General features: G+C 58.7%; 2 protein-coding genes across 2 annotated transcripts; both read right to left on the reverse strand.

Moving 5' to 3' along the window:
- Nucleotides 1-8326: 8326 nt before the first annotated feature.
- Nucleotides 8327-11633, reverse strand: LOC139682277 (putative proline-rich protein 21). The gene is made up of 3 exons (XM_071576458.1): nucleotides 11592-11633; nucleotides 10487-10962; nucleotides 8327-9470 (listed from the first exon to the last, which is right to left on the reverse strand). The coding sequence occupies exons 1-3, from the start codon at nucleotides 11631-11633 to the stop codon at nucleotides 8327-8329; spliced, it is 1662 nt and encodes a 553-aa protein (XP_071432559.1).
- Nucleotides 11634-11955: 322 nt separating this feature from the next.
- Nucleotides 11956-24650, reverse strand: SERINC2 (serine incorporator 2). The gene is made up of 10 exons (XM_071576902.1): nucleotides 24517-24650; nucleotides 19060-19221; nucleotides 18083-18270; nucleotides 17903-17982; nucleotides 17651-17788; nucleotides 16084-16253; nucleotides 15912-16002; nucleotides 15677-15812; nucleotides 14221-14433; nucleotides 11956-12731 (listed from the first exon to the last, which is right to left on the reverse strand). The coding sequence occupies exons 1-10, from the start codon at nucleotides 24553-24555 to the stop codon at nucleotides 12593-12595; spliced, it is 1356 nt and encodes a 451-aa protein (XP_071433003.1). The 5' UTR covers nucleotides 24556-24650; the 3' UTR covers nucleotides 11956-12592.
- Between the last annotated feature and the right edge of the window lie 1968 nt (nucleotides 24651-26618).

Raw genomic sequence — 26618 nt, forward strand, 5'->3', positions numbered from 1 at the left:
ATGAGCAGGAGGGACCTGCACACCCTCGGGACTCCTGTGCCTGTTGCAGCACTGGCAGCCCTGGGGAAGGATCCAGAACCATCTCCAGGCACAGAACCACCTGCCCAGGGGTGTGGGCATGCTCAGAGTTCTCCATCAGGAGCATCTGGATGCTCCCAGGTAGCTCCAGAATGGAATGTGACCATGACCACGTCCAGCCATGGAGGCTGCAGCTCCCCAGGGGAGAGCCTGAGCTGCTCATTTATTTTTGACATCCTCATGACAACCATAAGACTGTGAGAAAGGGAGAGGCTGCCTGAGCAGCTGCTGTCCCTGAGGAGATGCAGGGACAGGAACTCAGGCACCCCGTGCAGGAAAGAAGCTCCTCCAGCACATTTCTTTACCTCTCTGCAGCAACCAGTTTAATAAAGCACCTTCCCTGCCTCCTCCTCAGCCACTGGCTCCTGGGAAAGGGCATGTCTGCTCATTTGGCCAGCAGGCCCAGGGCAGTGACCCTTCCCCTGGACTCTGCCTTGGGGAGGCCACACCTTGAGTGTTGTGTTCAGTTCTGGGCCCCTCAGTTGAGGAAAGAGATTGAGGGGCTGGAGCGGGGCCAGAGAAGAGCAACGAGGCTGGAGAAGGGACTGGATGTGGCACTGAGTGTCCTCTGAAACACCTCCAGGGACAGAGAATCCAACATGTCTTGATCCAACCCCACTGTGATCACCAGCCCAGGGCACAGAGTGCCAGAGTGATCCCAGTGGGGTTGGATCAAGGGTTGATGATCTCCGAGGTCTCTTCCAACCCAAGTGAGAAGAGAAGAGCAACGAGGCTGGAGAAGGGAGTGGAGCACAAGTGCTGTGGGGAGAGGCTGAGGGAGCTGGGGGTGTTGAGCCTGGAGAAGAGGAGGCTCAGAGGTGACCTCAGCACTGTCTGGAACTGCCTGAAGGGAAGTTCTGGCCAGCTGGGGGTTGGTCTCTTCTCCCAGGCACTCAGCAATAGGACAAGGGGGCACGATGGGCTCAAGCTCTGCCAGGGGAAATTGAAGTTGGAGAGCAGAAAAAACTTCGAGATCATCAAGTCCAACCCTTGGGCCAACTCCAGTCCCTTTACCAGATCATGGCACTCAGTGCCACGGCCAAGCTCAGCTGAAAAACCTCCAGGGGTGGGGAATCCACCCCCTCTCTGGGCAGCCCATTCCAATCCCTGAGCACTCTCTCTGCAAAGAAGTTTTTTCTGCTCTCCAACTTCAATTTCCCCTGGCAGAGCTTGAGCCCATCGTGCCCCTTTGTCCTATTGCTGAGTGCCTGGGAGAAGAGACCAACCCCCACCTGGCCAGAACTTCCCTTCAGGCAGTTCCAGACAGTGCTGAGGTTACAGACAGTGAAGAGGGGTCAGCAGTTGGATTTGTGGATCATCATTTTAGTGAAGGGGAAGTGGATGAAAGGGGCTGAGGGCAGGATGGGCTTTGTTCCCCACTGTTCCCCACTGCAGCACAGTCAGAGGGCCCTGGGAGCAGAGACAGGAGGGGCAGCCATCAGGAATGGTCACTTCATGGCTTGGCAGGTCACTAACAGGTGTGGCAAAGGATGGCACAGGTGGGTGCTCTGTGGCAGCACTGCCAGTGAGGTCAGGCCATTGTTCTGGGGACAAACATCAGGACTCGGTGCCATCCCTGCAGGTGCCACAGCCAAACCCTCTCCCTGCCCCACAGGGGCTGTGAGACCCGGGCAACCCACCCTGTGCCCTCCCCAGACATACACAGGGGGGCACAGAGTGGAGCTGGAGCAGCTGGCTCGGTGGGCACACTCTGACCAACCTGTCCTCGTGCTACCACATCTCCATCTGCATCCATCAGGGAATCACTTGGGTTGGAAAAACCCTCCAAGGTCATGGACTCCAAGGATTATGCTCCCTGAAACCCTCCTGCCAGGGGGCAGAGCATTTATTTCTGCTTCTGAACCTCTTTGTTTGTTTTTTGCCCTGAAATTCACTGCTAGAACTGGTAGAAAAGGGAAGAAAATGTTCCCTGTGTTGCATTAAATCCCTTGTTGTCCCTTGCCCTGGGATTGCCCCTTCTGTGCTGCTGAGGGACGTGGGGAGCTGCACATCCCGTCTGAAGGGCAGAGGGAATGAGTCAGAGAGGGAAAGGGGGGCAGGGAGGAGGCTCATGAAAAGTCCTGGTTGTTACAGGGAGATGGGGGGAAAAAAGAAGGAAGAAAAAAGGGAAAAACAAGCCAGGACTGTCCCGATGCTCCAGAGAAGACCCTGTGGAGGGGGTGACACAAGGGCAGCCTGTGCTTCCCACACTGCACAGACACCAGGCTGAGGGTCCCCAGACCCTCCCACGTGGTCACCATGGCCATCTGTGTGTGCCCTACGTGCCAGGCAGGAGGATGCCCCGGGGTGGGGGATCTCCAGGGCCTTGCAAAGCTCAGACGTGATGTGTGGCCTCACCAGCACTTTGGGAGGAGGGAAGCCAGAAACAAAGGGGAAGTGGCACCCAGTGGGAAGGGCCAAAGGGGCCAGTGTCTGTCAGAGCAAAGGTTTCACTCCTTGCTCAGCCCCCAGGGATCTTCTGAGCATCCCCTTCCTTGAGGAGATGCCTGGGGGCTGATGGGATTTGGCTGGAAAAGGGGAATTTTGCTGGAGATGGGGAAGGAGACACCCTGTAACCACTGGAAACACAGGTGTATCCAGGGTCCTGCTATCCAGGAGGGAGGAATGATGGGATTTGGGAGACTGAACAGTGTGGGATGATCCTGTGGCTGTTGCCTGGAGGAGCTCTGGGGTGCCCCAAATGTCTCCACTCTCCCAGGCAGCTCCATGGGCCGTGGAGAAGGTGGTGGAACCCACACAACTTCATCTCCTTTGCTGACTCTGTGTGATCTGAACAAGGAGTTTGGAGTGCTCAGAGCTGGCTCTGTGTGCCTGAGCACAGTGTTAATTCTGGAAAACCTCAAGGTGGGATGGTCCTCACCAGTGGAAACCCATCAGGTGCCACAGCACCAGCAAAGACCCCGCAGGGGCCTCTCTGCACGTGAGGTTTGAGCAGCTCCCACACCAGGGAAAGGTCCCAGTCCATCCTCTTCTGTGTTCTTGGGCAGCAGGAGGTCATGTGCACATCTGGGAAGGGCTCAGATCCCTGGGAGATGTGTGGGTGGTAGTGGTGGTAGTGGTGGTGGCCTCCCACAGCCCCCTCCTGTCCCTGCCTGGACACTGAGGGATATTATCCCAGTGGGAACAGCCTGGAATGGTGGAGGCTGCACCTCCAGAGCACAGCCCTGCTGAGAAAGTTCTTTGGCACCAGCATAGGCCAACTGGAGCCCATGGGGTCTGTGTCCCACCCTGCCCATGCTGGGGCTGGTGCTGGGCTCCAGCAGAGAGCCAGGGCAGGATGGAGCCATCCAGGAGCTCGGTGGGTCCATCTGGGGGGGCATCTCCCTGCCTGGGGCCACCCAGGCTGCAGGAGGGTCTGTGTGTGGTGGAGCAGAGATTCTGTACGGGATGTGGGGCTGGGATATGGGATTGGGATATGGGGTTGGAATACGGGAGTGTGATTTGGGATTGGGATTGGGATATGGGGTTGGGATATGGGATTGGGATTGGGATATGGAGTTGGAATATGGGAGTGTGATTTGGGATTGGGACTGGGATATGGGGTTGGGATATGGGATTGGGATTAGGATATGGGGTTGGGATATGGGAGTGTGATTTGGGATTGGGACTGGGATATGGGGTTGGGATATGGGATTGGGATTAGGATATGGGGTTGGGATATGGGATTGGGATTGGGATATGGGGTTGGGATATGGGATTGTGATTGTGATATGGGGTTGGGATAGGGGGTTGAGTTATGGGATTGGGATTTGGGATTGTGACATGGATTGTGATTGGGATATGGGATTGTGGTGTGAGAACATGACTTGGGATTGTGACTGGGGATTGTGGTATGGGATTGCAATCCAGGATTGTGATGTGGGATTGTGGTCTGTGATTAGGATCTGGGATTGTGATATGAGATTGTGATATAGGATTGTGATATAGGATCATGATAGGGGATTGTGATAAGGGATTGTGATCAGGGACTGTGATCTGGCATTGGAATCTGGGACTGTGATCCAGGTTTGTGCTGTGGGATTGTGATCCAGGATTGTGTTCTGGGACTGTGATCCAGGTTTGTGCTGTGGGATTGTGATCCAGGATTATGTCCTGGGACTGTGATCCAGGTTTGTGCTGTGGGATTGTGATCTGGGATTGTGTTCCGGGACTGTGATCCAGGTTTGTGCTGTGGGATTGTGTTCTGGGACTGTGATCCAGGTTTGTGCTGTGGGATTGTGATCCAGGATTGTGTTCTGGGACTGTGATCCAGGTTTGTGCTGTGGGATTGTGTTCTGGGACTGTGATCCAGGTTTGTGCTGTGGGATTGTGATCCAGGATTGTGCTGTGGGACTGTGTGTGACACAGGGTTCTCATAAGGAGTTGTGATATGAGTTTGTGACCTGGGATTATGGTCTCTGAGCACACGTGAGCCGGGCTGGAGGGCTGGAGGAGGTCACTGGTGGGGTGACAGCAGGGTGGGGACCAGCAGCAGGACACGGTGTCCCAGCCAGCAGCAGCAGGACAGCCCTGCCCACCCCAGAGAGCCGCTCACACCCTCAGGGCCACCACCCACCCTCCCTGGGGCCCAGCTGCAAACAAGAAAACAGTTCCTATTTAGCTCCTGGTTTTTTGCAGCCCAGTTTGGGGGGTTATCCCCAAAAAGCTCCTGCAGAGCTGCAGGGACTGGTTTGTGTTCCAGGAGCACGTGTTGGAATGGGAATGGGGTCAGCTGGGGCGAGGCTGCTCCGCTGCCTCAGGGAGCTGCTGGAGACACAGCCTGTTCCCACTGACATCCAGGGTATTTATAGACACAGATGTTTCTCCAGCAGCAGGGTTCAAGCTGGATTTTTGACATTTTTTATCTTTTTTTTTTTTTTTACTCGCTGTCTTCCTTCCCATCCCTCTTTTGCTCTTCAAAGCAGTGCAGAGACAGCAGCTCCAGAACGCAGTGGGGAGGCAGAGGAGTCAATACCGACCCCAGGGGTTTAGAAATGAAGTGTTTAACTGGGTCAAGGTGCCCCCATGTCCCTGTGAAGGGCCAGGGGCACCTTTTTGGAAGCCCAAACCCACCCTCCTGGATCAGGACTGGCACCCAGCCGGGTTGGAGCAGGTGCTGCCTCCGGGTGCTGCAGCTGGAGGACCCAAGGGAGTGAGATCAGCCCAGTGAGAAAACACAGGGAGAGATTCTCTGAGGGCAGGGAGGGGGCTGAGCGTGGGCAAGGCCCCTGCAGCACCCTCGGTGTCTCCCCCACGCTTGGACCAGGGGATGGCTGATCCTTCCCTGTGCCAAACAGAACAGGGATCTTTGGGGCTCACTGGTGCAGGGCTGTTTGCTCCCCACTGCAGAGAGTTTTCTGCCCTTTCAGAGTTCCCTGTGCCCCCTCCCCAGGGCAGGGCTCAGCCCTGGCACTGCCCATCACTGCAGGGCTCTGCTGGGCTCACACCCCACCCGAGGAGCTCTCACAGGGGATGCTCCCAACAAACCCGGTGGGATTTCACAGCCCATCTGGGCTTGTTCTTCCTTCAGCTTCAACCCCATCATCTCCCCAGCATTTCCTACCCCGAGGAAGGTTGGTTGAACATTCTGGGAAGGAGAAAAGCCGAGCTGAAATAAATCCCCGCCGCCGGGGGAGCAGCACTGGGCGTCGCTGCCTCTGCCCCCGAGCGATATCTTTGCAGGCTGGGCAAGGGCTTCGCTCCGCAATTAATTATACATGCTCTGTGGTCCGTCTGGGAGGCATTAATGGCTCCAGATGAGGATCATGGAGCTCTGCGTGGCACTGTAAACATGCTGGAAGTCCAATTTGGATTTCCCCGGGTGCCTCATTTAAATGAATTATGGAAACGCTTTCCCCTCCTCTTCTGAGCGGAAGCCAGTCCGGCTCTGCCCGATGTGTTAATGCCACGAATAAAACATAAAACCAAGGAGATCGTGCATTAAAGGGAATGAAAAGGTGCTGTGGAGCCCCTGCCCGTGCTGGCCAGGGTGGGCAGAGGGTGGTTTGGGGCTGCAGCTGCTCCCATTACCCAGCACGGGGTGGCTCTGAGGGTCCCCCCTTCACATGGTCCCAAACCCCTTGGTGAGCCCATCCCCTGGTAATTAATTGAGTTTAATTTGGTGACACGGTGATCACAGCTGTTTATTGTGAAGAACTGCTGTGTGACTTTTCCTGAGCTCCTCAATGTCCCTCATTTCCCTCCATATCCATCGCTCAGGGGTGGCCCCCAGGGAGGGAAATTAAAGCAATTAAAGTCAGCTCAGTAGATAACGACAGTGCCCGTGTGTGGGGTCCCAGCACGTGCATGGCCTGATCCTGCTCTCCAGGCTGGAGCTGTGTCCTGGTGTGGGATGGGGAGGGACAGGCAGGGAGGGGACCAGCCCAGGGCTGTTTTCTGCTGAGCAAGAGGTGGCAGATGTTTGCTGATGAATTATTCACCCAGAAAATTATCACAGAGACACAGAATGGTTTAGGTTGGAAGGGACCTTAAAGCTCATCCCATTCCAACTCTCTGCCATGGGCAGGGACACCTTCCACCAGCCCAGGGTGTTCCAAGCCCTGTCCAACTTGGCCTTGGACACTCCCAGGGATGGGGCAGCCACAGCTTCTCTGCCCAACCTGTGCCAGGGCCTGCCCACCCTCACAGCCAACAATTCCTTCCCAATATTCCATCTATCCCTGCCCTCTGGTAGTGGGAAGCCATTCCCCTTGTCCTGTCCCTCCATCCCTTGTCCCCAGTCCCTCTCCAGCTCTCCTGGAGCCCCTTTAGGCACTGGAAGGGGCTCTCAGGTGTCCCTGGAGCCTTTTCTTCTTCAGGTAACCCCTCAGCTCTCCCAGAGGGGCTCCAGCTCTGGAGCATCTCCGGGGCCTCCTCTGGACTCTCCAGCAGCTCCACGTCCTGGCATTGGGAACAGGAGGGCTGGAGACAGCACTGCAGGTGGAGTCTCACCTGAACAGGACAGAGGGGGACAATCCCTTCCCTCAGGCCACTGCACCTCCAAACCAAGGGCTGGCCCGTGCCCTTGGATGGACCACGTGCTGAAGCCACCAGGACATGGAGGCTGAAGGTGCTGTCTAAGCCAGAGCACTTTGGAGAGAGCCTGTAGCTCTCCACCTGCAGAGCTGGGAGCATCCAGACCCTGCTGTGTATTAAACACCCCCCCAGGCTCCCAGAACTGCAGCAGCTGCTGCAGGGCACGTGCACAGCTGGGGACATTCCAGTTTGGAAGTGACAGTCACCAAAGAAAGGAAGTTTTTAGTCCCTCCCTGGCTCTGGGCCAGCTGTGCACTCCCCAGGCTGTCTCTGGCACATCCCTTTTCCATCAGACCCGTGAATCCAAGCCCTGGCTGGGGAATCCCAGGGGCAGCGAGTGCCTCTCTGGGGCTGGAGGGTGACACCTCCAGAGGACAATCCCTGTGGCCTCTCCCACGGGTGGGCTGAGCTCGGTGGTGATGCCCAGCTGGCAGGGAGCTGCTTCCCTCCTCCCTGCCTGCACACGAGAGGACATTTGGACTCAGACATGGACTGCACTTGGTAACAGGCAATTGCAGAGCAGCCACAACTCTCTGTTCCCATGACAAGCACCAGGAAGGAACTGAGGGGCTCAGACTGAGCTGGGAATCAGTTCCACTCATGCTGTGCTCAGGCTTGGGGAATTTTTGACATTAACCCATCTGTGTTTTTAAAATTTATTCTCATTAAATTCCACAGCCAGGGTTGCCTGTGGCTCGAGCTTCTCAGGGTGCCTTGGACAGCTTGGGGTGAACGTGGGTGGGCAAACACAGCAGGGTGGGACTGTCACATATGTGGGTAACAACTGCTGGAGGGGCAGATTTTTCTGCTGAAACCCAAAATCCAAGGGTGCCAGAGGCAGCCACAGCAGCACAACTGGAGTCACCCTGATCTCCCTGCCTCAGTTTCCTTAGTCATTTTGGGGGGCACAGTTCATTACACTGGAGTGTATCTGCCAGGGGTTTGAAATGTCTCCTAAAGAAAAAAGGGAAGATTATTGTCATTTAATAAATTATGAACAGGAGGTATTACAGGAAAATAGATCTTGCAGGAGACCCCTGTGTGAGCCAGCCCTTCCCAGAACCAGCTCTGCAGGGGGCAGAGCACAGGGGGCAGGGGGCAAGATGAGGGTGCAGCATGAGGGTGTGAGGTGCAGGGTGCAAGGTGAGGGGTGCAGGATGAAGGATGAAGGGTGCAGGGCACAGGGTGAACAGTGCAGGGTGCAGGATGAAGGTTACAGGGGGCAAAGTGCAGCATGAAGGTTACAGGGTGCAGGGGGAAGAGTGTGGGATGTACGATGCAAGCAGGATGAAGGGTGCAGGGTGTGGGGTGTAGGTGAGGGGTGCAGGTGAGGGGTGCAGGATGAAGGGTGCAGGATGAAGGGTGCAGGGTGTGGGGTGCAGGATGAAGGGTGCAGGATGAAGGGTGCAGGGTGTGGGGTGTAGGTGAGGGGTGCAGGTGAGGGGTGCAGGATGAAGGGTGCAGGATGAAGGGTGCAGGGTGTGGGGTGCAGGATGAAGGGTGCAGGGTGTGGGGTGTAGGTGAGGGGTGCAGGTGAGGGGTGCAGGATGAAGGGTGCAAGGTGTGGGGTGTAGGTGAGGGGTGCAGGTGAGGGGTGCAGGATGAAGGGTGCAGGGTGTGGGGTGTAGGTGAGGGGTGCAGGATGAAGGGTGCAGGGTGTGGGGTGTAGGTGAGGGGTGCGGGTGAGGGGTGCAGGTGAGGGGTGCAGGATGAAGGGTGCAGGGTGTGGGGTGCAGGATGAAGGGTGCAGGATGAAGGGTGCAGGGTGTGGGGTGTAGGTGAGGGGTGCAGGATGAAGGGTGCAGGGTGTGGGGTGTAGGTGAGGGGTGCAGGATGAAGGGTGCAGGATGAAGGGTGCAGGGTGTGGGGTGTAGGTGAGGGGTGCAGGATGAAGGGTGCAGGGTGTGGGGTGTAGGTGAGGGGTGCAGGATGAAGAGTGCAGGATGAAGGGTGCAGGGTGTGGGGTGTAGGTGAGGGGTGCAGGATGAAGGGTGCAGGGTGTGGGGTGTAGGTGAGGGGTGCAGGATGAAGGGTGCAGGATGTGGGGTGTAGGTGAGGGGTGCAGGATGAAGGGTGCAGGATGAAGGGTGCAGGGTGTGGGGTGTAGGTGAGGGGTGCAGGATGAAGGGTGCAGGATGAAGGGTGCAGGGTGTGGGGTGTAGGTGAGGGGTGCAGGTGAGTGGTGCAGGATGAAGGGTGCAGGGTGTGGGGTGTAGGTGAGGGGTGCAGGATGAAGGGTGCAGGATGAAGGGTACAGAGTGCAGGAGAAGCGGTTACAGGTCTCAGGGTGCTGGGTGCAGGATGAGGGAGGCAGGGTGAAGATTACAGGGTGAAGGGTGCAGGATGTGGGGTGCAGGCTGAGAGGGGTAGGATGAAGGTGCAGGATGAAAGGAGTAGGGAGGAACGTGTGGGGTGCAGGGTGTGGGGAAGGTGTCCAGGATGAGGGGGTGCAGGGTGCAGGATGTGGGGTGCAGGATGAGGATTGCAGGGTGCAGGATTCAGTGTGCAGGATGAGAGTTACAGGGTGTGGGGTGCAGAGTGTGGGGTGCAGGGTGAGGATTACAGGGTTCAGTGTGCAGGGTAAGGGTTACAGGGTGCTGGGTGAGGATTACAGGGTGCTGGGTGAGGGTTACAGGGTGCTGGGTAAGGGTTACAGGGTGCAAGTGAAGGGTGAGGGTTGCAGGGTGCTGGGTGAGGGTTACAGGGTGCAGGGTAAGGGTTACAGGGTGCTGGGTGAGGATTACAGGGTGCTGGGTGCAGGGTGATGGTTACAGGGTGCTGGGTGAGGGTTACAGGGTGCTGGGTGCTGGGTGAGGGTTGCAGGGTGCTGGGTGCGGGGTGAGGGTTACAGGGTGCTGGGTGAGGGTTGCAGGGTGCTGGGTGCTGGGTGAGGGTTGCAGGGTGCTGGGTGAGGGTTACAGGGTGCTGGGTGCAGGATGAAGGTTACAGGGTGCAGGTGAAGGGTGAGGGTTACAGGGTGCTGGGTGAGGGTTACAGGGTGCTGGGTGAGGGTTGCAGGGTGCTGGGTGCTGGGTGAGGGTTACAGGGTGCTGGTTGAGGGTTACAGGGTGCTGGGTGCAGGGTGAGGGTTACAGGGTGCTGGGTGCGGGGTGAGGGTTACAGGGTGCTGGGTGAGGGTTACAGGGTGCTGGGTGCTGGGTGAGGGTTGCAGGGTGCTGGGTGCGGGGTGAGGGTTACAGGGTGCTGGGTGAGGGTTACAGGGTGCTGGGTGCTGGGTGAGGGTTGCAGGGTGCTGGGTGCAGGGTGCAGAACGAGGGATTTCAGGAAGCAGGATAAAGGATAAAGGATGTATAGTACTGGGTGCTGGTGTCAGGTGCAGGATGAAGTCACAGGGTGCTGGGTGCAGGATTACGGGTGCAAGATGAGGTTAGAGGGTGCAGGATGAGGCTTCAGGGTGCCAGATGAGGTCACAGGGTGCAGGATGAAGTCACAGAGTGTAGGTTGAGGGGTACCAGATGCGGATTCAGGGTACAGGATGAGGGTTCGGGGTGCAGGATGAGGGTTCGGGGTGCAGGGTGAGGGTTCGGGGTGCAGGGTGAGGTCCCAGGGTGCAGGATGAGGTGCAGGATGCGGGTTCAGGGTGCAGGATGAGGGTTTGGGGTGCAGGGTGAGGGTTCGGGGTGCAAGATGAGGTTCCAGGGTGCAGGATGAGGTGCAGGATGTGGGTTCAGGGTACCGGATGAGAGTTCGGGGTGCAGGGTGAGGGCAGAGGTGCAGGATGCGGTCCCACGGTGCTGGGTACCGGGTGCCGGGCTCCTCGTGTCTCAGCACGGGCTCGCAGCGCCACCTCGTGCCCGGAGCGGCGCGGGCCCGGGACACCGGGATGGGCTACGGGACACCGGGATGGGCTACGGGACACCGGGAGGGGCTACGGGACACCGGGAGGGGCTGCGGGACACCGGGAAGGGCTGCGGAACACGGGGATGGGCTATGGGACACCGGGATGGTCTACGGGACACCGGGAAGGGCTGCGGGACACCGGGAGGGGCTACGGGACACAGGGAGGGGCTACGGGACACCGGGATGGGCTACGGGACACCGGGATGGGCTACGGGACACCGGGATGGGCTGCGGGACACCGGGATGGGCTACGGGACACGGGGATGGGCTCAGCGCGGGCACGGGGATGGGCTACGGGACACCGGGATGGGCTACGGGACACCGGGATGGGCTCAGCGCGGGCACGGGGATGGGCTACGGGACACCGGGATGGGCTGCGGGACACCGGGAGGGGCTGCAGGACACAGGGATGGGCTACGGGACACCGGGATGGGCTGTGGAACACTGAGAAGGTCTGCACAGCACGAGTGAGCAACAGGCTCTGCCTGCCTCTGAGGTGAGCCCAGTGCAGGGACCCCCCGCTAGAGTGAGAACCCACCTGGGGCCACCCCTGCCAGGGTGAACCTGCACTGGGTACACCCCAGCACGTGCTCTGTGCACCCCAGCACGGTGTGTACCCCACTATGGTGCTCACCCCATCCCCACGTGCCCCTGGGCATGGTCTGCACCCCAACAGTGTGTGCCCCCCACCTCATGCACCCCTCCTTGTGACACCCCCCCCTTTGCTGACCACCACCACCTGCCCTGCCAGCAGCGTGCCCTCTGCCAGCAGCTCTGAGGGTGCCACAGGATGGCAATGGAATCCAGGGCTCCAAGTTTCCACACCCCAAAGTGGTGCCACCCCTGCCTGCACCCTTGGGCAGCCAGCTGTGCCCCCAGCTGTGCCCCCACCCTGGAGTTAGGTCTGTTTTATACATCTTCTCTTCCTCCATCTCCCACACACCCAGCACACACACCAAGAAAGATCCAAGGACAAATCCACCAGGTTTATTCCAAACAAGACTTTATTGACAAGGTGAGGTGCTGGGGCCAGGCCAGCACAGCCTGCAGGAAACCCAACCTGAGCTCCAGCAAGGACCAGGAGGGCTTGTTCTCCCTTGGGGACAAGCACTCAGGAGAGCCCCCAGGGAGCTGGGGACACCACCGTGGCTGGGGGATGCAGTGGGATATCTCCTCCAGCCACAAATCCCAGCAATTTGTTTTCCTCCAGGCAGTTTGGGGACACAACACTGGCCAGGTCCTGGGTCCTGGTTCCCAGAGCCCCCCAAAAGGTACCACGGTCCCAGGACACCAAGGCAGCTGGTGAGAACCAAACCCAAACCAGGCAAGGCACTGATCTCTGCTGGGAGAAGGGTTTGGAGGCACCACCAAAGGCACTGGACAAACATGGGGATGATGAGAGCTTCAAAAACACCCTCAGGTCTCTCTCAGCCCTTGATTTCCTCTGCTTGGCACTTCATCCCTTTCAAATTAAAACAAAAGACCTTCAAGAAGGCACAACCCAGCACAGCAGCTCCTGCAGGCAGAACTCAGGCTAAGGCAGAGCTGGGGCTGTCCCCAGCCACCAGGGGCAAGGCCACCATGGCTCTGACCCACCAGCAGGGTGCCCAGGGCCAGCTTAGCTGAAGTCTCGGTCCGACAGCACCAGTGGAGCCACCAGTGTCCAGAGGTAGAGCAGGAGCCCGGCCCAGCTGGAGCAGATCTTCACCCACACAGCTGTCCAGGGGCTCCTCAGCACCTGCAAACTCTCATCTGGCCTGGAACAGCAAACAGGAGGGTGGCACCCACCCTGTGCCATCCTGCCTTGTGCCCCAAGCAGCAGCCACACTGGGTGGGATGGGGAAGGGAGCACCCAGGGGTGCCATGCAAGGAAGACAGGGGTGCCCCATGGCTCCAGCCACCCAAGGGATGTGCCCCCACCATGCAGCCCACAGCCCACAGCCCCCAGGACTGCAGCAGGGGATGCTGCAAGCCCAGGCACAACCCTCTGCTACCTAAAAACAATTAACACTAATTAAGGAGCACATTCATTGGCTTGACATACAAATACACCTTCAACAATGAGTAGAAGAGCAAGAAGGACCCCAGGAGGAGGGGACAGAGAGAACAACAGACATGCCAGGGGTGGGATGGGGAAGGGAGCGCCCAGGGGTGCCATGCAAGGAAGACAGGGGTGCCCCATGGCTGCAGCCACCCAGGGGATGTGCCCCCACCATGCAGCCCACAGTCCCCAGGACTGCAGCAGGGGATGCTGCAAGCCCAGGCACAACCCTCTGCTACCTATCCAGAGAGAGTGCTCAGGGATTGGAATGGGCTGCCCAGAGAGGGGGTGGATTCCCCATCCCTGGAGGTTTTTCAACTGAGCTTGGCCGTGGCACTGAGTGCCATGATCTGGTAAAGGGACTGGAGTTGGACCAAGGGTTGGACTTGATGATCTCGGAGGGCTTTTCCAACCCAGTTGATTCTGTGATCTGTGATTCTATGAATTAACACTAATTAGGGAGCACACTCAGTGGCTTCACATACAAATGCAATGTGTGGCCAAACTTTGTGAATGAAGATTTGGGCAGGGCTCTCCCCACGGGCCCTTCCAGCCTGCGCAGGGGATTGTTCAGGTGAGGCTCAGCATGCACAGAACTGGCCCCACCGTTTAAGTCCCAAGGTCCATCTGCCACGGCTGAGCTTGGACAGTGACAGGGAAGTCCTCAGGACTGTCACAGTACCCGGTACTGACCAGGGCTGACCCTGCTGAGCATCCGAGATGGGATGGGATGGGATGGGATGGGATGGGATGGGATGGGGTGGGGTGGGGTGGGATGGGATGGGGTGGGGTGGGATGGGATGGGATGGGATGGGATGGGATGGGATGGGGTGGGATGGGGTGGGGTGGGATGGGATGGGATGGGGTGGGATGGGGTGGGATGGGGTGGGGTGGGATGGGGTGGGGTGGGGTGGGATGGGATGGGGTGGGGTGGGGTGGGATGGGATGGGGTGGGGTGGGGTGGGATGGGATGGGGTGGGGTGGGGTGGGATGGGATGGGATGGCAGGGAGGGATTGAACTGCCACAGGACGGTCTCACTGAGACTCGAACTCAGGTCCTTGGGATTCAGAGTCCGAGTGCTCTCCTTTACACCACGGGACATACAAACACACCTCAGCAAACAGCTCTGCCCAGCACAGGAGCGAGGAGGACCCCAGGAGGAGGGGACAGAGCGGACAACAGACATGCCGGGAGCTGTGCCCACCTGTACCAGTTGGTGAGGGTCATCATGATGTAGAGGGCGGCGAGGAGGAGGCAGAGGTGGAAGAAGGTGTAGTTGTAGCAGACTCCGTCCTGCTCGTTGTCGTAGGTGCGGTGCTCCCCGCGGTCCGCCTCGCCCGGCCCCGGCCCGGCCCCGGGACCGCCCTCCTCGGTCAGCATCAGCTTGTTCACCTGCGGGTGGTCCGAGGAGCGCAGGCTGCGGGCACAGGGGGGCTCAGCACCGCGGGCACGGGGGGGCTCAGCACCGCGGGCACGGGGGGGGCTCAGCACCGCGGGCACAGGGCTCAGCCCCGCGGGCACGGGGCTCAGCATCGAGGGCACAGGGAGGGCTCAGCCCCGCGGGCACGGGGCTCAGCATCGAGGGCACAGGGAGGGGCTCAGCACGGCACGCACGGGGCTCAGCACTGTGGGCACAGGCGGGCTCAGCACCACGGGCACGGGGGGGGCTCAGCACCGGGGACACAGGGGGGCTCAGCACCGCAGGCACAGGGAGGGCTGAGCACCGCGGACTCAGTGCCCCCCTGGCAGGGTTTGCACAGACACAGAATCCCAGAATCTGCTGAGCTGGAAGGGACCCCCAAGGATCACCCAGTCCAACCCTCAGCCCTGCACAGGAACATCCCCAAGAGTCACCCCCTGTGCCCCAGAGCATCATCCAAACCCTCCTGCAGCTCTGGCAGCCTTGGGGCCGTGCCCACTGCCCTGGGGAGCCTGGTCAGTGCCCACCACCCTCTGGGGGAAGAACCTTTTGCTGAGATCCAACCTGAGCCTGCCCTGGCACAGCTCCAGCCATTCCCTGGGTGCTGTCCCTGCCCTGGCACAGCTCCAGCCATTCCCTGGGTGCTGTCCCTGCCCTGGCACAGCTCCAGCCATTCCCTGGGTGCTGTCCCTGCCCTGGCACAGCTCCAGCCATTCCCTGGGTGCTGCCCCTGGTCCCCACAGAGAAGAGATCAGTGCCTGCCCCTCCTCTGCCCCTCCTCAGGAAGCTGGAACTGCACTGAGGTCTCCCCTCAGTCTCCTCTTCTCCAGCTGAACACCCCAAGTGCCCTCAGTGCCCTCACACGCTGCCCCTCCAGGCCCTTCCCCATCTCTGTGCCCTCCTTTGGACACTAACACATTAACACCCTGTTTATATTGGAGTGCCTAAAACTGCCACAACATTCAAGGTGAGGCCACAGCAGTGCAGAGTAGAACAGGAATGTTTTGTCCTTGGGGCCATCCCTGGGGCAGTTTGGGGGATGCAGTCTGTGGGGATCCCCCCAAAACTGTGACTGGGGCTGCACAGGGGACGGGGATGGCTTTGCAAGTAGCCCTTAGTGACAAAACCCTGGACCAAGGTGTGAGATCCCCTCCAGAGAGCCCCTCCCAAATAAATGGCTCTCTCCTCCAGGCAGGCAGAGGGTCAGTGCCACCCCCAGGGACACCAGCCAAGTCCTCACCTGATGAAGAGGGTGCAGAGGATGAAGATTATCAGCCCCACGATGCTGGGGGCGTCCCACCAGGCTGTCAGTGGTGCCGTGGCCGTGGCTGGGCTGGTGCTGTTCCTCACCAGCAGTGTGGGGTTACAGCTCTGGGCTGGGGGGACACACGGGGTCAGCACCAAGGAGGGGACAAACCCCCACCCCAGTGTGTGGTGCCGCCCCCTCCTCACCCCCTCCTGAGCCCAAGGCTTACTTGGCACGTTGGCCAGGGCGGCCCAGGTGACGTAGATGGTGTAGAGGGTGATGAGCGACGCCTGGAGCAGCCCCGAGTGCGGCTGAGCCTCCTGCAAAGGCACCGGCGCGTGCTCAGGGTGGTCCCGTGACCCACAGGGACACCACCCCCTGGGTGCCCCTCACCGCCTCACCTGGATCTTGGGCAGGATGGACACAACAGAGATGATGAAACAGAGGATGAGGTTGATGCTGATGAGGGCCTTGCCCTCCGTGCAGCCCTGGGGTTTGGTGTAGTAGACGTAGAGCAGCGCGATGGCCGCGATGGAGGCGGCGTAGAAGGTGAAGGTGACGGTGCAGAGGGCTGGTGACAGGAGACATAGAAACCTCACTCACAGTGTCCCAGAATGCCCAAATAAGGACCAACACAATCCTGGAGAAGTCCTTGAGATTTGGATAAGAGATGTAACCCAAACAAACAGGATGTAAACTAAGCTCTGCGTGCCCAAACCAGATAAAGAACAAACATTGCACTTTTTGGTGGTGAATCGTTATGATTGCTCATGAACTGAGGTCATGACCATGAAGAAGACCTGGAAGGAGCAAAGAAGGACTTGCCATAGGGGTGTATGTGGAGCAAACTAATGAATATGTATTAATTGAGACTGTCTAATGAATATGTAAATAGTGTGTGTAATAGAGAGCCCTGTCCCCCTGTCATTAGAGGAGGTGCCCTCTGAACATCAGTGTGCTGAATAAAGAATGCCCTTAAAGATCCTACAAACTGGTGGGAAGACGTTTGTTTCTGCTGCTTTTTGGTATCATGGGGGAGGAAACAAAAAGGAGAGAAGCTGGACCAGAGTCCCCAGCCCTGGCAGGCCCAGTGTCACCCAGCCCTGGCCAGACCAGTGTCAGTGTCACCATCCCTGGCCAGCCCAGTGTCACCCAGCCCTGGCCAGCCCAGTGACAGTGTCCCCCAGCCCTGGCCAGCCCACTGTCAGTATCACCCAGCCCTGGCCAGCCCAATGTCAGTGTCACCCAGCCCTGGCCAGACAAGTGTCAGTGTCCCCGAGCTCTGGCCAGTCCAGTGACAGTGTTCCTGAGCTCTGGCCAGTCCAGTGTCACCCAGCCCTGGCCAGCTCAGTGTCAGTGTCACCCAGCCCTGGCCAGACCAGAGTCACCCAGACCTGGCCAGCCCAGTGTCAGTGTCACCCAGCCCTGGCCAGCTCAGTGACAGTGTCACCCAGCCCTGGCCAACCCAGTGACAATGTCACCCAGCCCTGGCCAACCCACTGTCAGTGTCACCCAGCCCTGGCCAGACCAGTGTCAGTGTCCCCGAGCTCTGGCCAGTCCAGTGACAGTGTTCCTGAGCTCTGGCCAGTCCAGTGTCACCAACCTGGCCAGCCCAGTGTCACCCAGCCCTGGCCAGCCCACTGTCAGTATCACCCAGCCCTGGCCAGCCCAGTGTCCCTCAGCCCTGGCCAGCCCAGTGTCACCCAGTCCTGGCCAGCCCACTGTTCCCGAGCCCTGGCCAGCCCAGTGTCCCCCAGCCCTGTCCAGCCCAGTGTTCCCGAGCTCTGGCAGCTCAGTGTCACTCAGCCCTGACCAGTCTACTGTCAGTATCACCCAGCCCTGGCCAGCCCAGTGTCAGTGTCACCCAGCCCTGGCCAGCCCAGTGTCAGTGTCACCCAGCCCTGGCAGGCCCAGTGTCCCCCAGCCCTGGCATGTCCCCCAAGCCCCCCGTGGTGCCCCCGTACCCACCTGCGTACCAGCCCTTGGCGCTGCTCTCGCTCGCGTTGCGCAGCCACCGCTGGCTCCAGGAGTGGGCGAAGTCGATGAGAAGCACAAGCTGGATGAGGATGAAGAGGAAGGAGCCCACCACACCAAAGTAAAACCAGACTTGAGGAAAAAAAATAACAGTCAGGAAGAGGGAGAGTGACCCTGGGGGCACAGGGCAGCGGGGGTGCCACCCCCAGCCCAGGGTTTAACCCTGTGAGAGATGCTGCTCCTCACCTGAGGTGAAGGCACCATCGGGGATGTAGAAGGCCCCCACTGTGAGCCCCACCAGCACCAGGAACTTGAAGAACCAGAAGCTGCAGGGGCAGAGAGGAGGGAGGGTCTGCACCCAGCAGGGGTGGGCATGGGGGGGGTCCAGCCCTGCCCCCCAGCACCCCCCCTGGGGAGGGCACCCACCCGTTCTGCAGGGCGGCTCGGGGGTCTTTGCTGCTGCGCACACACAGCATGAGCACCGCGAAGAGGAGGAAGAAGGAGGCCATGGCGAAGCCCATGCGGTACACGGCCTTGTGGCCCAGGAAACTGCTGCAGTCAACGTGGGGCTGGACCCCCAGCACGGCCCCACTGCCTTCACAGAAACCAGGGAGCTGCAACAGCAATGGGAGGGGGGACAGCACCTCAACATGGCACATCCTACTGGTGGCTGAAGGTGGTGGGAAGGTCTGGATTGAGGAGCTACTGATTGTACTGAAGATCAGCCCCTGGACTGTGACGCCCACTGGTTGCTCCCCTATCCCAGGAAGTGTCCAAGGCAAGGCTGGACCAGGCTTGGAGCAACCTGGGATAGTGGAAGGTGTCCCTGCCCATGGCAGGGGCTAAGACTGTATGATCTTTGAGATCCCTTCCAACCCAAACCACTCTGTGATTCCACGATTCTGGGATTCTGGGATTGCACACCCACCACAAACCCTGGTGCCACCAAAGATGGGCCACACCATGACTGCTCCAAAGCCACTTGCTTGAGGTCAGTGGTGGGGTGACACAGCTAAGGTCACCCTGCAGGTCAGTGCAAAGCTGGGATGAATCCAACCTTTCCCAAAAGCCCAGCCCAGCAGCAGCAGCTCAGCTGTCAGACCTCCACTCCCTCCACCTCAAGTCACATCTCTGTGATTTGCAAGTCATCAGTTGAACCCCGAAAATGGGATGTAGGAAACTTTCCCAGGGGACATCTGGGAAAACTGGATTCTGCATGGAATTACATCCCACTGCATTTTCTCCTCTGTGGAAAACCAGGGTTAACAACACCTTGTCCCTCAGAGATGCTCAGACAAAAAGGAACAGAAGCACAACATGACCCAAAAATTCACTTTCTGATTCAGCCTCACATACCCACCAGCAGCTGAACTTCTTGCCAGTGACCTCCAGGAGTTATTTACCTTGTGCAGCTCCCTCTCCACGCCGGGGATTATCATAATGATGGACACAAGGGTGCCAAGGAAGAGGAAGAAGGTGAAGAGGAGGCGGGAGATGGTGGAGTTCTTGGCCGAGGGGCAGCAGCCACAGAGCAGACATGGAGCAGAGCCACAGAGACAGGACACCTGCAAGGAGAGCAGTCCCATGTCAGAAGGGGAGAAACTGGCCCCAAAATATGTGCCCAGATCAATCCATAAGGAAATCTCCCAGGAATTCATATTACTGTGCCAGGGGTTTTGCTTAGAGCTTCTCCCAGCCCAGGAGATTCCTGGAAATGGCCCCAAATCCCCCCCAAAAGCTGCTGAAAACCAAAAGAGTCACAGGAACATCTCACTGCAACAACCAGCCAAGGTGGGAAAGGACACCACGAGTTTTGGAGTCCCCGTCATGTCTTCTGCTCCATGCAAAGCTCCAGTCAAACCAAACCCTGCCCTGCAGGACCCTCCTTTCTTACGTTTGCAAAGTAATTTCCATCTAATGCAGGATGGGGAAAACACTGATTTCAGCATCACAGGGAGAGAACTCATTCTGCCACCTTCCCCCTCCCCAAGGGCCACCTTATAGGCAGGGAAACTGAGGGACAGCAATCCCAGGAGCCCTTGGTGTGTCCTGCTTTCCAAATCCAGCACAGGCACCAATGCCAGCTCCACCCAGAGGCTCCCATTGCTGGGCCAGGAAACCCTGGCTTGACAAAACCCAACCTTGCTAGCTGGCCAAAGATCAGCAGGTGGTTCCTGCACAAGGATGGTGCAGAATAAGAGCTGGTAAGAAAGAAAGGAAATTTTTACTAAACTGTATTTTTAAATTTTCCCAGTTCCTGCAATTCATGATGAGAGGAACAACAGTGAGATGTTTTTGGCATTTCTGCAGCCAGGCTGGTCTGAGTTGGGTTCAGTTGGGTTGAACTGAGGTTGGGCTGGGTTGAGTTGGGTTGAGTTGAGAGTAGGGTTGAGTGGGGTTGAATTGAACTGGGTTGAGTTGGGTTGGGTTGAGTTGAGTTGGGTTAAGTTTAGTTGGTTTGAATTGAGTAGGTTGAGTTCACTTGGGTTGGGTTTGGTTGGGTTGAGTTGAATTGAGTTGGGTTGGATTGAGTTGGGTTGGGTTGAGTTGAGTTGGGTTGAGTTGAACTGGGTTGAGTTGAATTGAGTTGGGTTGGATTGAGTTGAGTTGGGTTGAGTTGAATTGAGTTGGGTTGGATTGAGTTGAGTTGGGTTGTGCCATTGCATTTCTTGTAATATTGTTATTAAATTGTAACTCTGATTTATAATCTCTTTTGTGTTGGGTTCATTTCTCCTGCTGCTTTACCTTTAAACCAGCACACCCATAAGTGTTAACATGGCCAAAGACCAGAGCACAGGGTGGAAGTCAGTGAGGGAAGTGGCTGCAGCAGGAGAGCAGAGGGTTAATGGGGAAGGGTTGGGTTTCAGCTGCTGCAGATGAATGATTAAACTCTCCAGTTTCACTGTTCACTTCCTCATGAAATGCAGCTCAGCCCAGTGTGACCCACAGGGAAGGGCTGATCTGCTTCCTGCCCTGCCTGGAGCCTGGCAGAGAATGGTTGGACCCAGGCAAGGCAGGGAAACACACCATGAGCACAACCACAGCAGTACAACAACAGTACCCAAACCAACAGCCACAGCTCAACAGTCACAGTCCAACCAAACCAGCCCAATACACCAAATCGGCTCCACCAGTCCCCCTGTAACAGCCCAACCACACCAACACCAGCCCAACAACATCACCCCAACCAAATCAACCCATGTCACCAAACAAATTACACCCACCCAAGACCACTACAACAACAGTACCCCACCTGCACCAAAACAACACCCACAGCTCAACAGTCACAGTCCAACCAAACCAGCCCAAGACACCAAATCAGCTCCACCAGTCCCCCTGTAACAGCCCAACCACACAACTCACATCACCAACCCAATTACACCCACCCAACACCTCCCCAAACACATCAGTGAGTTTCTGGCAAACCAAAGCATCCCAATACACCAAAACAGCTCCACCAGTCCCCCTGTAACAGCCCAACCACACCAACACCAGTCCAACAACATCACCCCAACCACACCAACCGAATTACACCCACCCAACACCTCCCCAAACACACCAGTGAGTTTCTGGCACCCTGGCAATGCCAGGATCACAGAGACTGAGTCAATGAAAAGCAATGCCAAGCAACTGGTGTTTATCTCCTGCCAAAGTCATGACCAGGCAGGTTAATCAGTACCAAAGCCACAGGGTCAGGCACAGCTTGGGAGCCTCGTGGCTCTCCCGCCTGGCAGGTGGCTTTGGATTGGTACCACAGGGTTTGTTGTGCCCATGAGGTGCCTAAACCATATCAGAGGGTTGTCCAAACTCCCAGGGTTTGTGTTGGCTTGGGCAGCCTCCTGCTGGCAACATCAACCCTGTGCCCCCAGGAAGGCAGCTCAGACCCACCCCAGTGCCCACAGCAGCCATGGGAAGAGTCTGGAAAATCAGTGGAGAAGGGAAAGTCACAGGAACAGGGGAATTTTCCCTGTGTGCTGCAAAGTTTCACTCAGGAATGCCTTGTAGAGCTTGAATGGGAAAGCACTGGAGAAATGGCTTGGCAATCTGGTGCTGCTGTGACTCAAATGATGCAGGCAGAGCAGAGGGAGTTGGTTCAGAGGTTCATGTTAGAATAAAATTTTAACAGAATTAGACAGATTGGGGGGTGGTTGGTTTTGGTTTGTGTTTCTTCTGTCGTGTGGTTCTTCAGCTCAGAACTAAAACAGCTGCACCAGAAGGAACAAGAGAACCAAACCAGTCACCAGTGTAGTGACTCAACTCTGTTACCACAGTCTGGGCCAGAACAGTATTTCTGGGAAAAAATCCAGAATTAGGCCAGAACCCTGCCCTCCCTGCTCCAGAATATGTCCTGGCTTTCCCAATACCTGGCCACAAGGAAAAGACTGGGGGTGTGTTACAGAGAAAGGCCTTGCAAACCACCCTACAACTGATCCCATGTCTCAAAACCCTCCTGTTCATTAAACCTCCAACACTGTGAGGTCAAGTTGCAAAACTGGTCTCATTTCCAGGTTTCCAGGTCGGCAGCTCCCAGGCTGGTTCCACAGCCCTGCCCTGGCCCTGTGCCCGCAGGTGAGGCACCAACAGGTGAGGCACCAACAGGGAAGGCAATGCCAGCTGTGGGCAGGTGTGTCACAGGGCACAGCACCCCCAATCACACACCCTGTGTGTGCCCAGGCATGGCACCCCGAACCACACACCCTGAGCCCTCCCTTGGGCCATGGCACCCTGAACCACACACCCTGAGCCCTCCCTTGGGCCATGGCACCCCGAACCACACACCCTGAGCCCTCCCTTGGGCCATGGCACCCCCAGTCACACACCCTGAGCTCTCCCTTGGGCCATGGCACCCCCAGTCATACACCCTGAGCTCTCCCTTGGGCCATGGCACCCCCAGTCATACACCCTGAGCTCTCCCTTGGACCATGGCACCCCGAACCACACACCCTGTGTCCCCCCCAATCACACACCCGGTGTCCCCACATATGGCACCCCAAACCACACACCCTGAGCCCTCCCTTGGACCATGGCACCCCGAACCACACACCCTGAGCCCTCCCTTGGGCCATGGCACCCCCAATCACACACCCTGAGCCCTCCCTTGGGCCATGGCACCCCAAACCACACACCCTGAGCCCTCCCTTGGGCCATGGCACCCCCAGTCATACACCCTGAGCCCTCCCTTGGGCCATGGCACCCCGAACCACACACCCTGAGCCCTCCCTTGGACCATGGCACCCCGAACCACACACCCTGAGCCCTCCCTTGGACCATGGCACCCCGAACCACACACCCTGAGCCCTCCCTTGGGCCATGGCACCCCCAGTCACACACCCTGAGCTCTCCCTTGGGCCATGGCACCCCCAGTCACACACCCTGTGTCCCAATAGATGGCACTCCCAATCACACACCCTGTTCCCCCACAGCTGGCACCCCAGTCACAGACCCTGAGCTCTCCCTTGGGCCATGGCACCCCCAGTCATACACCCTGAGCTCTCCCTTGGGCCATGGCACCCCCAGTCATACACCCTGAGCTCTCCCTTGGACCATGGCACCCCAAACCACACACCCTGTGTCCCCCCCAATCACACACCCTGTGTGTGCCCAGGCATGGCACCCCGAACCACACACCCTGAGCCCTCCCTTGGGCCATGGCACCCCCAGTCACACACCCTGTGTCCCAATAGATGGCACTCCCAATCACACACTCTGTGCCCCCACAGCTGGCATCCCAGTCACAGACCCTGAGATCTCCCTTGGGCCATGGCACCCCACACAGAGCCCTCTGCCCCCTCCCCATCCTGCTCCTCCTCTTAGTCCATCCCCAGGCCCCCACCTTGGGGCTCAGCAGTGAGAACCAGGCAGGACACCCAGACCCTCATTGCACTCCCCAGTGTACCAGGGCAGGGGTGCCAGGACCCCCCACCCCTCCAGGAGCAGAAGGGCATCACTCCTCTGGTTCCCCACATCCCCCAGGTACCCAGGAGTGCCCCACCCTTCCCATTCCCCTCCACATTCCTCCAACCACGACATTCACGGGCCCCAGAGCTCTCTGGGGTGAACCCCCTGCATCTCCCTGGGTGCAGTGGAGTGCCCTGCTCTGGGTATGCCCCACAACCCCCTGGCACTGAGGGATGAGCCCCCCAGGGGTCCCCTACATATGCACACGCAGGGCATCCCGGGGCTGCCCTGCACCCCCATATACAGGGGTGACCCCCTCGGGGGTGCCCTGGATACACAGGGGGCATCCCACACGGACACGAGGCACACCCTCTCAGGGGTCCCCTGCACCCCGGGCTACACAGGGCACACCCTCTGGGGGGCCTCTGCATCCCCCCATATACAGGGGTGTGCCCTCTCGGGGTGCCCCGTACCCCCGACTACACAGGGCACACCCTCTGGGGGGCCTCTGCATCCCCCCATATCCAGGGGTGTGCCCTCCCGGGGTGCCCCGTACCCCCGGCTACACAGGGCACATCCTCTGGGGGGCCTCTGCATCCCCCCATATCCAGGGGTGTGCCCTCCCGGGGTGCCCCGTACCCCCGGCTACACAGGGCACATCCTCTGGGGGGCCTCTGCATCCCCCCATATCCAGGGGTGTGCCCTCCCGGGGTGCCCCGTACCCCCCTGTGCATCCCGCGGGGGTCCCCCCGCATCCGCGCGGGTAACCTTCCTGACATCCCTTGGACCACTCCGTGTTCCTTTCGTGACCCGCGGCTGTACCGGGGCACATCCCCGGGGTGTCCCTCAGCCCTCCCCCGGACCGTCCCCTGGCCCCGCCGCTCCCCCTGCCCGGGCCGCGCCCGCCGCTGCGGCACCGCCACCCCCGCGCCCCGCATGCCCCGCTGCGGGCGGGCACTCACGCAGCTGAGCAGGGAGCAGACCCCGAGACAGGCCCCCATGGTGGTGCTGCCGCCGCTCCCGGCTCCGGCTCCGGCTCCGGCTCCCGCTCCGGTTCTCCGCTCGCCTCTCGCCGCCGCCGCCGCCTCCGCCTCCGCGCTGGCTCCGCCCGCACCGGCCGCTCCTGCCGCGCCTCCCTCGGGGCGGCCCTTACGGCGGCGGGGAGGGCAAGAGGGGGTGGTTCGGGCCCCTCCCGTTCTCAGGGGAGCCCTTCCATCCCTTCTCTATTTCGCCTTCGTTCTCACGCCATCCTCCCGACATCCTCCGACATCCCGACATCCTCCGACATCCTCCGACATCCCCCGACATCCCGCTCCATTCTCCGACATCCTCCGACATCCCGCTCCATCCTCCTCGATCCTTCATCCCCCTCCATCGTCCTCCATCCTCCTCCATCCTCCATCCCCCTGTCCCGCCTCGGACGCTTCTTCACTGGTTACCCCCGAGGGGACCCCACGGACCCCGTGAGCTCAGGCTGGGATGGGAGCTCAGAGATGCCCCCAGGGCTGGGGATGGTCAGGAGCGCTGCCAGGGCTCAAAGCAGCCCACGGGAAGGGTCATGGAAACCCAGACTGGGTTGGGTTAGAAGGGATCTTAAAGCTCATCCAGTCCCACCCCCTGCCATGGGCAGGGACACCTCCCACCAGCCCAGGGTGCTCCAAGCCCTGTCCAACCTGGCCTTGGACCCTCCCAGGGATGGGGCAGCCACAGCTTCTCTGCCCAACCTGTGCCAGGGCCTGCCCACCCTTACAGGGAAGATTTTCTCCCCAATATCCCACCTAACCCTGCTCTCTGCCATTGCAAACCCTTCCCCCTTGTCCTGTCCCTCCAGGCCCTTGTCCAAAGTCTCTCTCCAGCTTTCTTGGAGTCCCTTTCGGCACGGGAAGGCTGACTGGAACCTCCTAAAGTTCAACAAGAAGGGCAAAGTTTTGCCCCAGGAAAGAGCAATCCCCAGCTCCAGTAAATGATGGAAGCCACTCTGCTGGAAACCAGCTCTGCAGAAGGACCTGGGGATGTCTGGGACACCTGGTGGAACACAAGGCAGCAACGTGCTCTTGCTGCAGAGAAGGCAAATGGTGTCCTGGGCTGCACCAGGCAAAGTACAGGACAGCAGGTCAAGGTGGGGGATCCAGTGATCAGACTGGTAAGGCCACTCCTGGAGTGCTGCATCCACTTCTGGGCTCTCCAGTACCAGAGAGACATGGACATACTGGAGCAAGTCCAACGAAGAGCCACAAAGGTGATTCGGGGTCTGGAGCATCTCATGTATGAGGAAAGGCTGAGGCTGGGACTGACCAGCCTGGAGAAGGCTCAGGGGGATCTTATTAATGTCTAGAAAGACCTGAAAGGAGGAGACAAAGAGGATGGATCCAGGCTCTTCCCAGTGGTGACCAGCAGCCTTGGGCACAAACTGAAACACAGCAGGAGACACTGGGCACCAGGAGTCACTGTTTTCACTGAGCACTGCCCCAGGTTGCCCAGGGAAGTTGTGGAGTCTCCATCCTTGAGGATGTGTCATCTGCACATAGTCCTGGGAAACGGGCTCTGGATGGCCCTGCGTGAGCAGGGGGTTGGACCAGGTGGACTCCAGTGGTGCCTCAAGCTCTGAAGCAAAAAAAAAAAAAGAGAGTAGAAGGCTATAAGCTTCTGTGATCTGGGTGATGGGTGGATGTTTTGGACTTGTAGGGCCTCCTCTGGATGGCAGCACGATCCCCTGCTATATCAGCCACCCTTTCCTGTTTGGTGTCATCTGCAAACTTGCTGATCTTACAGTGCCCCATCACCCAGATCATTAATGAAGGTGTTAAACTGGAGTGGACTGGGCCCAGTACAGAGCCCTGGGGTGCACCACTGGTGACAGGCCTCCCTCTGGGCTTTGTGCCACTGCAGGACTAAAGGATGCCCAGTTTGCTTAAATACCCCCTGACCTGATTCTCTTCCATCAAGGATCTCTCTTCCTTGCTCCAACCTTTTCCCATGGGTTCTCTGACCCTCTGGGATCTGGTATTCCCAAGGATTAGTCTGGCAAGTGAAGAGGCAAAGGCAGCATCCAGTCCCTCAGCCT

The sequence above is a fragment of the Pithys albifrons genome, chromosome 24, assembly GCF_047495875.1.
Source record: "Pithys albifrons albifrons isolate INPA30051 chromosome 24, PitAlb_v1, whole genome shotgun sequence".
NCBI lineage: Eukaryota > Metazoa > Chordata > Aves > Passeriformes > Thamnophilidae > Pithys > Pithys albifrons.